This window comes from Dendrobates tinctorius, unplaced genomic scaffold (assembly GCF_039654945.1).
Source record: "Dendrobates tinctorius isolate UK_male_01 unplaced genomic scaffold, ASM3965494v1 ptg000043l, whole genome shotgun sequence".
Lineage (NCBI taxonomy): Eukaryota > Metazoa > Chordata > Amphibia > Anura > Dendrobatidae > Dendrobates > Dendrobates tinctorius.
Genome location: NW_027361711.1, coordinates 6,318,229 through 6,333,822, shown reverse-complemented (window position 1 = coordinate 6,333,822; position 15,594 = coordinate 6,318,229). Strand labels below are relative to the sequence as shown.

The following is a 15,594-nucleotide window of genomic DNA, read 5'->3' as shown; positions in this document are numbered from 1 at the left end:
TCTCAACTCCAATATAGCGCTTCTTCTCTTCTGAACTTTGCACTGTGCCTCAGTAGTAGTTTTCAACCACATATAAGGTATCAGTGTACTCAACATGGGGGTCCATGTTCTGTTACCTTGTGAAAATGAAACAATTTTGTCCTAAAACAACATTTTTGTGGGGAAAATTTATTTTTTCCATTTTCACAGATCAACGTTGTACAATTTTGTGAAGCACCTGTGGGTTCGAGGTGCTCACCACATGTCTAGATAAATTCCTTGAGGTGTCTAATTTCCAAAATGGGGTCACTTGTGGGAGGTTCCACTTGTAAGGCACATTAAGGGCTCTCTAAATGCAACATGACACCCGCTGATCATTCCATTAAAGTCTGCATTCCAAAACGTTGCTTTCTTACTGAACCATGCCGTGCACACAAACAGTAGTTTTCCCCCACATATGGGGCATCAACATACTCAGGAGAAATAGCACAACAAATTTTGGGGACCATTTTCTCCTTACTCTTGTGAAAATAAAAAAATTGTGGCTAAAAGCATTTTTGCAGGAAAAATGTGATTTTTTTATTTTCACAGCTCTCAGTAATAAATTTCTGTGAAGCACCTGGAGATTCAAGGTGCTCACCACACATGGAGATAAGTTCCTTGAGGGGTCTAGTTTCCAAAGTGGGGTACTTATGAGGGGTTTCCACTGTTTAGGCAAATCAGGGGCTCGGCAAATACAACATGGCGTCAGCTAATGATTCCAGCACATTTTTCATTTAAAAAGTCAAATAGCGCTCCTTCCCAACAAATTTTGGGGTCCATTTTCTCTTGTTACCCTTGTGGCAAAAAAGAAGCTGCCACATGACTCTGTCGGGCGAAATATGGAGATATTATTGCTGTCTAAATATGGCGATGCAAAAACTAGTTTTGCAATAAAAAGGGTCTGTTAGTATGTGACAGCAGCCAAAAATAAAAAAAATATATATAAATCTGGTATCGCTGTAATCACCCCGACCTGAAGAATAAAGTTGCCTAATCACTTATACTGCACAAGGAACGGCATAAAAAAAAATAAATAAAACCAATTCTTCACCTGTTGTACCCCCAAAGAGCACAGTAAGGCTCGGCGCACATTTATCCTGCGGTTTGCATTTAAATCTCTGAAATACGTGATTCAGATGGAACCCCCGGAGGAAGATTCGCTATAATGAGGCAGATGGAGGCACTGTGGATGCCATAGGACCTGTGATCCAGCAGTGTCCATCTTTTTAGATGCAGGAAAGGTCAGAGAGGCCCAGCGCCTGCGCACTGCAGTACTTTCCTCTGCTCTCAACAGAACAGAGAAGTACGCCTGTGCAGGAGCACGATGCCGAGGAAAGTGTGCGTCTTCCCTTCCCTTTCCCTGCCATATCGCATCTGCCAGGCGTTTTGTCTGTTTTTTTTTTTTTTATAGAGGGGGGCACCCATTGGTCTCTAGCGTGCTCCCGCAGACGTGACTGCACTTACCCGCTCCTGCGCCCCCCTCACGTGCTACGCTCCTCTGTGGGGCAAGCCAACCACTTTAGGGGTCGCGGCCCACCCCGATTTGAAGCCGGGGGCTCAATGTATCCGGTGCCCACCCAGACTCCAGGGGGCGGGCCGCCGGAAGGGACGCTGCGTGGCTGGGGGCGGGACCTCCGCCCCGGCCTAGCTCTGGCCGAAGCCACGGGCTAAATTTTTAGCATCCGCCCGCAGGGGGGGGGGGGGGGGGGGGGGGGGAGGGTTTTGCGGCGGCGCACAGCCCTTTGCTGCTACTCCCTACCCAGCGCTACCCGGAAAAAAAGGGAACGGGGGGGGGGGGAATTTGAGAGCTGCACGTTCAGTGAGTCTGCTCTCTTCTCCCCTGCTGCCCAGGAGCCCTCATGCACGGCCTAGCAGCTGCGCTGCAGTGCGCCGAGCCCACCCACGCTCTGTACCTTCATCCGGGACCGCCAACAGGTATGAAAACCACCGGGGAGGCGGGGGTAGTGGGTGGATCCAGGACGGTGCAGGCACCCTAACTCCATCCAGCTTCCAGGGCCGAGGAGAGGGACCGTGCGCCGCCTTGCAGCACCTCAGTCTACCGTTGGTGGAGCAGTGGGGGCCGCTCAGACCGTCTTGTGCCACTGTACAGCCCATGGTTTCCATACCTAGGGGTGGTCAGGGCTAGGTACGGCATCATGTCCCACATCGCGGGAGAGGATATGTGGAGGGACACTCGCACGTGCTCGCCCGTTGATGGTTTGGGGAAATCGGACCCTTTCAATAGGATCCATTGCCCCCGTCTCATCTTCATAGAAAAAATTAAGAAAAGAAAAAAAACAAGCTAAAATAAAAAATTCTGGGGAAACCCAGATTTGTCCCACGGTGCGGGAAACGACACGTGCTCGCCCGTTGATGGTTTGGGGAAATCGGACCCTTTCAATAGGATCCCTTGCCCCTGTCTAAACTTCATGGGAAAAAAGTCTGGAGAAAAAGGACCAGACGTGTGCCTCCATAGACACTAAGCAAAAAACTGGTGTCCGCCCGCAATCAGGGCGAGGGTGTATACGGCGGGGGGAGGAGCTAACCTTGTGTTGTTTGCCTAGTGTCAGCCTCCAGATGGCGGTAGCATACACCCACAGTACCTGTGTCCCCCAATGAGACGAAGGAGAAATCAGAATTAACCTTTCCCGTTTTAGTTAAAGTAGGATTAGTATAATCATTAATAATTGCCAAATGCCCGAAAAATGAGAGAGAGAAGGTTTTAAGGTATTTTTATGGCTTACTGCAAAGTCAAAAATTTAGATACACCAAGATTACTACAGTATTTTTCGGATTATAAGACACACTTTTCCCCTCAAAATTTTTGGGGAAAATGGAGGGTGCATCTTATAATGCGGATATATCTTACCGGCCCCGGTGGAGCAGGGTCCCAGGGTCGCTGCTGGAGGGGGCAAGAGTGGAGCGTTACTGCAGGCCACAGGCTGGATGAGGGGGAGTTTCGATGTGCGCCGCTGTGGGTGTTCGGTGGTGTGGGGGCTCTGTTGACATTTTGTGAAAGCCAAGATATCAGGAAGAGAATTGTGGACTTGCACAAGTCTGTTTCATCCTTGGGTACAATCACAAGATACCTGAAGGTGCTTTGTTCATCTGTACAAACAATTATACACAAGGACAAACAAGATCGGAATGTCCAGCCATCATACTGCTCAGGAAGGAGATAGGTTCTGTGTCCCACAGATGAACATGCTTTGGTTTGATATTTGCATTTCAACCCATGGACAATAGCAAAAGACCTTGTGAAGATGATGGCGGAAGCTGGTAAGATTGTGTCAATATCCACAGTGAAACGAGTACTGTATGAACATGGGGTGGAAGGCCACTCTGCCAGGAAGAAGCCATTACTAAAAAAAAAAAAAAAAAAACACATAAAAAAATCCAGATTAATGTTTGCAAATGCACGCAGGAACATGACCTTAGTTTTTGGATACATGTCCTGTGGTCTGATGAAAATAAAATTGAACTTTGTAGGCATAATGACCATCGTTACGTTTTGAGGAAAAAGGGAGAAGCTTGGAAGCCTAAGAACACCATTCCAACTGTAAAATACGGGGGCAGCAACATGTTGTGGGGTTGTTTTGCTGCAGGAGGGACTGGTGCACATCACAAAATAGATGGCATGGCATCATGAGAAAAGAAGATTATGTGGCAATACTGAAGCAACATCTCAAGACATCAGCCAGGAAGTTAAAGCTTGGGTGAAAATGGTCTTCCAAATGGACAATGACCAGAAGCATACTGCCAAAATGGTAACAAAGTGGCTTAAGGATAACAAAGTCAATGTTTTGGTGTGGCCATTACAAAGCCCTGATCTCAATCCTATTGAAAATTTATGGGCAATGCTGAAAAGGCAGGTGCGAGCAAGACAACCTACAAACCTGGATCAGTTACAGTTTTGTCAGGAGGAATGGACCCAAATTCCAACCAACTATTGTGAGAAGCTTGTGGAAGGATATCCCAAACGTTGGACCCAAGTCATTCAGTTTAAGGGCTATGGTACAGAATACTAATGAAATGTATGTAAACATTTGACTTTGCAGTAAGTAATAAAAATGCCTTACATTCTCTATCTCATTATTCTGGCATTTGGCAAATATTAATAATTATGATAATCCTAATTGAGCTAAAATGGAAAAGGTTTATTCTGATTTCATGTCAGATATTGAGAAAAACATGTATATGTGTTTTTTTATATAGTGTATGGAAAGTTCTGGTTTCAACTGTATGATATCTGACTTTGCAGAGTAACACAGAAATCAACAGCGATCAAGAGGAGAGAGGGCCCTGCTCACAAGGTTACAACCTATGATTTTACCACAAAAGCAAATACAAAACCTGAAGAATACTACTTATGGAAAAAAAAAAATATGGATAATGGTTTGGAAGATTAAGAACTTCCATTCACCACAGTCATGTCAACAACTAAGTCTAGAAACTACAGAAACAGTGGTATTTTAAAGGACGCATAATGTTCCTATGCAAATATTTTAAAGGGAATCTATCACCCTTTTTTTGGCCTTTCAGCTGCCGGCATAGACATCGGGGGCTTATCTACAGCATTCTGTAATGCTGTAGATAAGCCTCTGATGTAACCTGAAAGAGAAGAAAAACACATTAAATTATACTCACGGAAGTGGGCGGTCCGGTCCGATGGGTGTCGCCGTCCTGTCCGGCGCCTCCTTTCTTCATGCGATGACGTCCTCTTCTCCCGTGCTGTAATGGCTCCGGCGCAAGCGCACTGCACTGCCCTATTGAGGGCAGACCAGAGTCCTGCAGTGCGCAGGCGTAGGGAGAGGTCCGGCGCCTGTGCACTGCAGAATTCTGCTCAGCCCTCAACAGGGCAGAGCAATGCGCCTGCGCCGGAGCCATTTCAGAACGGGAGAAGAGGACATCATCGCATGAAGAAGGGAGGCGTCGGACCGGACCGCCCACCTCCGTGAGTATAATATAACGTGTTTTTCTTCTCTTTCAGGTTACATCTGGGGCTTACTACAACATTACAGAATGCTGTAGATAAGCCCCCCGATGTCTATGCCGGCAGCTAATAGGGTGACAGATTCCCTTTAACAGCTGCAACAATCCTCCAATCATAGTCACTGGTCACTTAGTGGTAACTTTTCAACATTTTTATGGCTGAAGAAACAGGATCGACTGCTGCCGATGTGTCAGGTGGGTAGCAACTAGCAAGACATAGGACCCATGATGTCCTAGCAACCCGTGTTCCTTGTAGTATTTTTACAGTGTCGCACAAGTTACACTTATCATTGGTTAACCCTAAGTTGTAACCATAACAGTAATCAGATTTTACTGGTAACAATACTTAATAATTCGGATTCAAGTAATTACTATATACGGAAATAATGTTTTGGGTGATATAAAATGTCAATACATGATTCACAAAGGCCTAGAATAGTAAATTTGAGAATACTATGACAATACACCAGCTAAAGTACATACCTTGTATTCATGCTGCTCATGGAAATCGGAAGTGAAAATCCTTAACATTTTATCTCCTGCTGCCGTGCAAAACCTAGGTTAACAAAGAATACAAAGTGTAGCTATCAATTTAAAGAATAGAAATAAAATTTACAGTAAATTTGAATCAATTTACAAATAAGTTTGGTTATTGTTTTTGTGCAAATTTTGAATTATTTTCTTGAAGAATCAAGTTTAACCATGTTGACAAATCATGCTGTTAGGCTAAGGCCGGTTCTACAAAACTAATATTTATGACTTAAGTACAGACAACTTGCAAGTCTCCTAATCCAAACAGCCGCATACAACCACAATTCTAAAAAGTTGGGATTCTGTGTAAAATGTAAAGAAAACAAGAATGTAATGATTTGGAAAACAAGATTTTTGGTTACTCCCCCAATGAAGGCTCCGAGAAACAGATTTTACAGTGAGTAACCAAAAATCCTGTTTTCGCCATTGCTTCATTGGGGGACATAGGAAACCATGGGACATCCCAAAGCAGTCCCTGGGGAGGGAACAGCAGAAACTCCGTTAAGGTCAGAGACCTCACAAATGCTGCCTGCAAGATCCTTCCACCTAGGCTGGTCTCTGACGAGCGTAAATATGGACTGTGATGCAGTGACCCTTGTAACAGCTAGGGGGCGCTGTATGGGTCATGCACACAGGCATATCCATTGTGGTAATGGAGATAGTATGAACGGCAGGATGGTAAATGACTTGCGTATCCCAGGGTGGGTGGCCCTGGGATGGAAGCTGAAGTATGTGGTAATCAGCAGAGGTACTGCTGAGTGTTTGTTATTATGTATCAGGGAAAAGCTTCCAGGTGGCTTGGTAAGATGGCTGGGACCAGTCACCTACAAACCCACCCAGGGGCATGTGTCTGAATGCCCAAAGTATATGTGTGTGTATGGTTGGGTGTCTGAAAGGACCTGCAATGAGGTCATAGCTATGTGATCACCTGTGGGGGTGGCTATGGACCATATAAGGTGACCAGGGTAGGTCACATGGGGGAGAGAGTGTGTACCTGAATGGTTCAGGGTGGAAGGTCCTGGAAGGTCTAGGTGTTAGAAGCTGTGCTGCCTTCCTGAAAAGCACCTGCTGCGACCTTGGACCTGGTGAGGCCGGTGTGATGGGAGTCCCTTGGAGTAGGGACTGATCCCTGAATAGCACCTGGTGAAGCGTGAGTGTTGGACAGTCTCAGGAGGGGACGGAAGTCCTGAATAGCACCCGCTGAGGCCCTGGACCTGGTGAGGCCAGTGTGTTGGGAGTCCCTGGGAGTAGGGACGGATCTCTGAATAGCACCCGGATAGGCCACGTCTGTGAGCAGAGTCCATGACGGCCTGCGTTTGGGAAAGCCACTGCCCAGTGTGGCCGCTTCCCCGACAGAAAGGACCAACCAAGAGTTGGCATCTGGAGCCAGAGCTCCTGCGAGGTAACCCCGGACATGGGGATATGACTGTTGGTGCCTGTTGTGTTCTATGGACATTAATGAACTGTACGGCGTGCGGTCGCCCACGGTAGCTGGACAGTGAGGAGGTCCAGCATGTTTAGTGACTACAAGGAAAAGCCATATGTTGAAATGTTATGAACTATGTGTAAGCCTGTGAAGTATAACAAGGCTTACGGTGCGGTTTATGATGCCATAATAAACTGCATTGGACTGTTTTAAGTGAAAGTATTCCTGTGTGCATCAGTATCGCAGCCAAGCGAGTGTTCCCCAATGCACTCAGTGAGCGCTACCTTACAGGACCCTGTAAAAACTGGCGAACATGTGGATGGAAGACCAGGTTGGCGCTTTGCAGAGTTGCAGGGCGGATGCCCTATGGTGGTGCCCACTGCCCGGGTAGAGTGTACCTTAATCCCAGGGGGAGGCGCTCTGTTCTTAACCCGGCATGCCTCCAAAATTGCTATCCGGATCCAGCGAGCAATCGTAGCCTTGGAGGCTGGCAGGCCTCTACGCGTACCCTCTTGAATGACAAAGAGAAAGTCTGTCTTCCTAAAGGGGGCGGTCCAAGCCAAATAGACCGACACCGCCCTGACCAGGTATAACCTGTTTAGTGAACGCTACAAAGGATGAGTTGAGGATGGGCAAAAGGAAGGGAGGAAAATATCCTCATTTAGATGAAAAATGGACTGCACGTTGGGAAGAAGGTAGAGGCTGCAAAACCACCTTGTCCTGGTGGAGAACAAGGAAAGGCGGGCGACAAGAAAGAGCTGCCAATTCCGAGACACGCCTAATGGAGGTAACGACCACAAGAAACACCACCTTCCAAGACAGAAAGGCCAGAGAGCCCTCTAGGAGAGGTTCAAAAGGAGAACTCCTAAGGGACACCATGACCAGATTGAGGTCCCAAAGGTCCACGGTTATCCGCTACGGGGGTGCAGCTTACGCTACTCCTTGAAGGAAATTTCTGACCTGAGAACAGTAGTCTAGGTTTTTCTGAAAAAGAATAGAAAGAGCTGAAACCTGGTCCTTTAGCGAACTAAGAGCCAGACCAGTGACAAGTCGCGCCTGGAGAAACGACAGAATGGAAGGGAGCGCAAAGGACATAAGCAGGGTGTGATTAGATAAACACCAGCTGAAATAGGCTCTCCAGGTCCGATAATAGACCCAGGACAACGATGGCTGTCTAGCCTGGTTCATGGTCCGAATCACCCGATCTGAAAACACGGGATGCTTTCAGAACCACAATTTCAACAGCCATGTTATCAAGCGGCCAAGAATTCTGGTGGCAGAATGGTCCTTGGGACTGAAGATTCTGGAAGCCTCCAGGGGGCATCCGTGAGAAGATTGATGATCTCTGCGAACCAAGATCTCCTGGACCAATCCGGTGCAATCAGAATGACAGGCACCCCTTCCACCTTGATCTTCTTCAACAGCCTTGGAAGAAGGGGGGAGGGGAGGAAACAGATAGGGAAGGGAAAACTGTGACTAAGGTATTGCCAGAGTGTCAGCACCCACCGCGAGAGTATCGTGGGATCTGGAAACAAACTGTGGAACCTTCCTGTTCAGCCGGGACACCATGAGGTCCACATCCGGAGTACCCCATCGAAGGCAAAGTTGATGGAAGACTTCATATAGAGACCAATCTCCCGCCGTGTGACTCTGGTGGATGAAAAAGTCGGCGGCCCAATTGTCCACGCCGTGGATACGTACTGCAGAAATCGCCGGAACCATCACTTCTGCGCAGAGGAGAATCTTGGATACCTCAGCCAACCCAAGGGACTCAGAGTTCCTCCCTGGTGATTGACATATGCCACAGTGGCATTGTCAGTTTGAGCTCTGATTGGCAGATCCCTGAGAAGCCTTTCCCAGTGGTGCAAGGACAGAAGAATGGCCTGTATCTCGAGGATGTTGATCGGCAGAGAAGATTCCTCTGCCGATCAATGACCCTTGGCAGTCAGGTGACAAAAGACCGCACCCCAGCCAAGAGGGCTGGCATCCTTCGTCACCACCTGCCAGTTAATGGGAATAAAGAACGACCCTGGAAGATGAGAGGGGATGACAGCCACCAATTGAGAAATCTTTTGACTTGGGAGGAAAGTCAAACTGGATGATCCAGAGAGAGAACAGACTTGTACCACTGAGATAGGATGGCCTGCTTTAAGCCGTCTTGAACAGAAAAGCGCAAAAGAAATCACTTCTAATGCTGCCACCATCCTTCCCAGGACCGCCATGACCAAACGGAAGGAAGGAAGCTGAGAACCCTGCAGAGAGCAAACCCCCTGCTGGAGGATTGCGCTCTCCTTGGGAAGGAAAAACTTTGTCTTGCGGGTGTCAAACAGCATGTCAAGAAAAAAGAGGCGCTGAGTCGGGACAAGGCAAGACTTTGCCCTGTTGATTAGCTATCCGAATTGAGACAGGATGTCTAGAACGATGGAAGGTTCGAATAACACCCTGTGAAACATTCCTGGTCTAGGACGGGAACGATGACACCTGAAATGAGAAGGGAGGTAATGGACACAAAGAACACCGGAACAAGAGAAGCATCTCTTGCAGGACGAGATTCGAAGAATCGATCTTGGGGGCCGCGAAATGACGAAATGAAATCTATTTTGTATCCTGAGGATACAACCTCCATGTCCCATGCTTCCTCTACCGAGGCGAGCCAGATGTCTCTGAATAACAGAAGACGGCCACCCAGCTTGGGAAATTCCCTGGAATCTGGAGATGAGTCATGCAGAGGAAGATCTGCCAGGTCTAGACCTGGTGGAACTACTCTGCACGTTATGGGGACGCCAGGAGGGGGTGGGATTTAAGGAAGCCATTTTCCTATCCTGGCGAGCCAATGGCCTCTCTTGGTGGGAAAAATCCTCTGACGCAAAGAAACGGCGAAAGAGCCGAAAGCTACACTTCAGTGGAAGCCGGCAAGGTTTCGACTGAGAAAGGAGGGAACTCGTCCCTCCGGTAGCCTCCTTAATAATTTGGTCCAACTTGGAGCCAAATAGACAGGAACCCTGGAAATGTTAGCTGGTAAAGGACTTTTTTGAAGATAAGTCCACCTGCCATGCCTTAAGCCAAATAGTCAGTGGGATGGCCACAATACTGCTGGACGCCTGATCCTCGTCGAGAGAGGCAGAGACCATGTACATCCCTGCATGAGAAATTTGGTCCGTGAAGTCTGCCAATTCCTCCGGACGGGCTCCAGCAAGAATGCCGTGATGGAGTTGCTTAGCCCATGCTGCTTTGGACTTTGACACCCAGGTGGTGGCAAAGGCAGGGCACAATGTAAAAGCAGCCGCTTCGAAGTCAGACTTAGCAAAAGACTCTATGATCCTGTCATTGGAGTCCTTGAGGGATGCTCCATTTGTGAGCGGGAGGACCGTATTGGTGGATAATCTGGAAACTGAAGGGTCCACATTTGGAGAAGTGGTCCAGCTCTCCGTGAGCTCAGGGGCGAAAGGAATATAGGATGCCGAGGTGCTTCCTTCTTTGGAAGAGTCTGGTCGGGTTCTCACGTTCTCCTGAAAGTACCTCCTCAAATTCTCTGTGTGTGGCAAAGACCTTGGGAACTGGTTTCGACCGTCTAAACCGCCTGTTCTGCGGGTTCCGTAGAGATATCCATAATGTTGAAGGTCTGACTGACCGCAATAATGAGGCTCTGGACCATGTCTCTCATATTAGAGGCCTGGTCAGAATCCAGGTCCGAGTCATCCTGTGATAGTGCGTCCGATACCGCCTCGTCTGACTCGGAGGACCGGGAAGAAACAGTACACCAGGAAAGACCAGAGGGAGACAGAGTGGGAGGAGGACTTAGAACGACGCTCCTGCCTAGATCTCTTACAGCCCATGTTCGTAGGCACAACCGTTGAGTTCTGCGATCCGCTAGAAACAGCGGAGGCAAAAAAAGGGCAACAGACAGTACAGACCAAAAGTTTGGACACACCTTCTCATTGAAAGAGTTTTCTTTATTTTCATGACTATCAAAATTGTAGATTCACTCTGAAGGCATCAAAACTATGAATTAACACATGTGGAATTATATAATTAACAAAAAAGTGTGAAACAACTGAAAATATGTCTTATATTCTAGGTTCTTCAAAGTAGCCACCTTTTGCTTTGATTACTGCTTTGCACACTCTTGGCATTCTTTTGATGAGGTTCAAGAAGTAGTCACCGGAAATGGTTTTCACTTCACAGTGTGCCCTGTCAGGTTTAATAAGTGGGATTTCTTGCCTTATAAATGGGGTTGGGACCATCAGTTGTGAAGGCCTGCTGCACAAAGTTTCCTCTTAACAGTTGTTGTAGAGATGTGTCTGCTGCTAGAACTCTGTGTGGCATTGACCTGGTCTCTAATCTGAGCTGCTGTTAACATGCGATTTCTGAGGCTGGTGACTCGGATGAACTTATCCTCCGCAGCAGAGGTGACTCTTGGTCTTCCTTTCCTGGGGCAGTCCTCATGTGAGCCAGTTTCTTTGTAGTGCTTGATGGTTTTTGCCACTGCACTTGGGGACACTTTCAAAGTTTTCAGTTTTTCAGACTGACTGACCTTCATTTCTTAAAGTAATGATGGCCACTCGTTTTTCTTTACTCAGCTGCTTTTTTTCTTGCCATAATACAAATTTTAACAGTCTATTCAGTAGGACTATGAGCTGTGTATCACCAGACTTCTGTACAACACAACTGATGGTCCCAACCCCATTTATAAAGCAAGAAATCCCACTTATTAAACCTGACAGGGCACATCTGTGAAGTGAAAACCATTTCCGGTGACTACCTCTTGAAGCTCATCAAGAGAATGCCAAGAGTGTGCAGTAATCAAAGCAAAAGGTGGCTACTTTGAAGAACCTAGAATATAAGACATATTTTCAGTTGTTTCACACTTTTTTGTTAATTATATAATTCCACATGTGTTAATTCATAGTTTTGATGCCTTCAGAGTGAATTTACAATTTTCATAGTCATGAAAATAAAGAAAACTCTTTGAATGAGAAGGTGTGTCTAAACTTTTGGTCTGTACTGTATCAAGCGCGAACACCAGGGTCTGTGAAACCTTGGTGATGTCCGCCACAGATGGTAACAGAGAGGTAGCCCACACTGGGATAAGGGCACCACTCTCTCCTGCAGTTGGAAACTGTTGGGTAGCAGGCCCGGGGGAACTACTGCAGTTTTGACAGAAGGCAGAGGACTGGCTTCAAGGGAGCTTACAATTACATGAAGAACAGACAAAATGCCTGACAAGGGCAGAAGAGAAGGAAGCACCTGTGCTGCTCCAGCCTTGGGAGCCTGCTGCATCCTGCTAGTACATTATTCATTGGACAAGGTTTGGTGAGGCTGTTTTTCATGATGTGTTTATGATAAGAAGCAGACCCACTAACTAATGCAAGGTTAGGGGACAGAGGGATATATGCTGAGAAGCGGATCAGTCCGCAGAGCAGGGCTACTCACAAGAAGATACAGGTCCTGTCTGGTTTCAGGCTGTAGAGGGAACTCCAGGACAGTTGCAGGAGTGAATGCAGAACTTCCTGCAGAGAAAAGCCACCTTCATAGTTCCACTGCCCGCAAATAGTGACCGCATGGAGGAAGAAAATGGCCTGCAGTGAAAGATGTGGGGAAATTCCGTGCCACTGGAGGAAAGGGGGATGTGTGCAGAAGAAACTGCACAATGAGGCCAAAAGGGGCAGAGCTAACTGTGGAAGCTTCAAGAAGGGGCGGAGCTAACTGCGGTAGTTCCGAGAATGGGCGGAGTAAAACGAGGGTGCACCAAGGAGGCGGAGCTATTAAGATGACTGGGTGTGTCTACATCAGGTGGGAAAAAAGCTGATGCAGGGAAGAGGGGTGCAGCTAGCTGCCGACGCTAGGCCATGCTGAATCCGGGGACTAAAGTGGAAAACACTCATAGATGAAGCAGGAGATTGCAGCGCGGAGGTCCCAAAGTTATCGGTACCGTAACCATGCACCCCCCCATCCATGCTGCGCTGTTCATCCACAGTGCCTTCCCTAATAAAACAAAGGAAAGATAGATCTTCCTCTATCTTCATCTGAACCTTCTCCTCAACACTTCTGGATAAGAACCAGAGAGGGAGAGAAAACGAGATGTACCTCTCCATAGAAGACCATTGATAGACGTCTAAGCCTCTTAGATCGAGGGACGTCCATGCCTCCTGAAACAGACAGGCTCTGGTGGGTGAGTGGGTAGAAGACTGGGCCAGGACCAAAGTTAGGAGTCACATAAACATTCTTCTGGGTTAGGGGTCGGGTCCTGCCGACTATGAGGATACAGGGTGGCAGTACACCGTACTCAGTCTCTACGTGGGAGTACAGCTGTGACTATTCACACTGTATCCCTTCAGAGGTAAAGGAGAAGATCCATCTGAAAAAGAAGAAACGTTACTGGAAAACAGACGAAAACTGAGGGTGATATGGGTCTAGTGAAAGACCCGTGTCTACCTCCTACTGACACTAAGCTAAAACTAATTAATCTAGTGCCGGGACTGTGGGATGTACACTGCAGAGGAGGAGCTAACTTTTTTTCTGCATAGTGTCAGCCTCCTAGTGGCAGCAGCATACACCCATGGTTTCCTGTGTAACCCAATTAAGCAATAGAGAAATCTCTTACAGCCATATGCTATTCACAATAGAACAAATTAGAACATGAAAGTGAGACAATTTTAAATTTATCTGAAAAAAAAAATTAAATAATTTAGAATTTTTTGGAAGGAACATATCTGAAAAAAGTTGAGAAAAGATTAACAGAAGGCTGGAAATGTAAGTGGTACTAATGAAAAACAGCTGGATGGTCAATTTTTGTCACACAATTGTATTTGAAGAGAATGTTAGGCTAGTTTCACACTAGAGCTACAGGGCGCAGTGCACGGCCGCCGCTAAGCTCCGCGATCCCGGCTGCGCCCCCTCCGGTCAGCTCCTCCTCTGATCACATGAAGCTGCATGCGATCAGAGGAGGAGTTGACCGGAGGAGGCGCGGCCGAGGGCGGGGCTTAACGGCAGCCCTGCACTGCGCCTGAGTACGCTAGTCTGAAAGTAGCCTTAGAGAGGCACAGTCTCTCAGAAGAAAAGATAATCAGAGTTTCATCAATCTGTGAACAACTACATCTACAACTTGTGGAACAATTTAAAAAAAAAATTCTCTCAATGTAAAATTGCAGACTTTGAATCTACCATCATTTACAACACAATTTCCTCAAAATATTCAGATTATGGAGAAATCCCTGCACACGAAAAACAGGTATAGTTTTTTTTTTTAACTACCGTATATACTCGTGTATAAGCTGAGATTTTCAGCCCATTTTTTAAGGCTGAAAGTGCCTCTCGGCTTATACGCGAGTCATAAACCAGGGGTCGGCGAGGGAGCAGGGGTGTCAGCGACCATAATCACCCCCTCCTGGCACGTCTCTGCAGCCCCTGCTTCTCCGTAGGTCTCCTGCGCCTGTGTTCAGGGTTACGTGGTACCGCTCATTAAAGCCATGAATATGCGCTTATTCGTGCATTTAATGAACGGTACCACGTGACCGCTGAACGCAGGAAGAAGACGACCGAGGGAGAAGCAGGGGCTGCAGAGAAGACCGTGCGCCAGGAGGGGGCGAGTATGACGGTGGCAGAGCAATATTCACCTGTCCCTGTTCCACCGCCGTGCACAGCTCTGTCTCCGGGTCCTCTGGCTGTGACTTTCAGCAGAGGGCACGATGACGTAGTCAGTGCGCGCCCTCTACTGAACGTCACTGCAGAGACCAGGGAGACACAGCGGCGCTGAGCGATGGATCGGGGACTGGTAAATATCGCCAGTGCCGGGAGCCTGAGCAAGCGGCGACACCGGCACCTGGCCCCCACCATCGAGAGGTGAGTATGTCATTTTTTTTTTTTTTTTTTAATTGCAGCAGCAGCGGCAGCAGCAGCATATGGGGGGTATTTATCTATGGAGCCACTTCTTGGGCCAGCATATGAGGGGTGGTTTATGGAGCATCTTCTTGGGCCACTATTAACCCTTGTGCAGCACCACCCTCGGCTTATACATGAGCCAATAAGTTTTCCCAGCTTTTTGTGGTAAAATTGGGGGGGTGGGGATGGGGTCGGCTTATACGCGGGTCGGAGTATACAGGAGTATATACGGTATTTACTATTTTAGTGCCTTAAAGAATGCTGAACTTTGTAAAAGAAAAAAAAAAGTTGATTTGTTACATTATTTTCTAATACCCATTTTTTTTTTTCATTTTCCCATCAATAGAGCTGTGTGAGGGCTTGTTTTCTTGCATGGAAAGCTGTTGGTTTTATTAATACTATTTCCGTACTCATAAAAGGTTTTGATCACTTATTGCATTCATTTGCAATTGAAAAAAAAAAAAAAAAAAAAAAAAACACAATTCTGGAGTTTTTCCTCTTTACAGAGTCTGAATAGGTCAGGCTTTTATAGATGCAGCAATGCCACATATGTAAAGTTTCTACACTTCTTTATTTTTAACTGGAGACAAGGGGGAGATTTGACTTTTTATATTTTCTTTTACATTTAAAAAAAATTCTTTACTTTTCACTTTGTTAGTCTCCTTACTGTATTTTGAGCCTGAAATAGTTTGATTGCTTCTACTATGTTCAGAAATATAAGAGTATTGCTGTACAGAGTACAA

General features: G+C 46.9%; 1 protein-coding gene across 3 annotated transcripts in view; it reads right to left on the bottom strand.

The window, feature by feature from the left end:
• Window positions 1–15,594, bottom strand: part of NUP37 (nucleoporin 37) — a 71,232-nt gene that overhangs the window by 37,048 nt on the left and 18,590 nt on the right. For all 3 annotated transcript variants that reach the window (XM_073575170.1, XM_073575168.1, XM_073575169.1), the window contains exon 4: window positions 5,497–5,569. In XM_073575170.1, coding sequence (XP_073431271.1) covers window positions 5,497–5,569 — 73 coding nt within the window. The remainder of the gene's footprint in view (window positions 1–5,496; window positions 5,570–15,594) is intronic.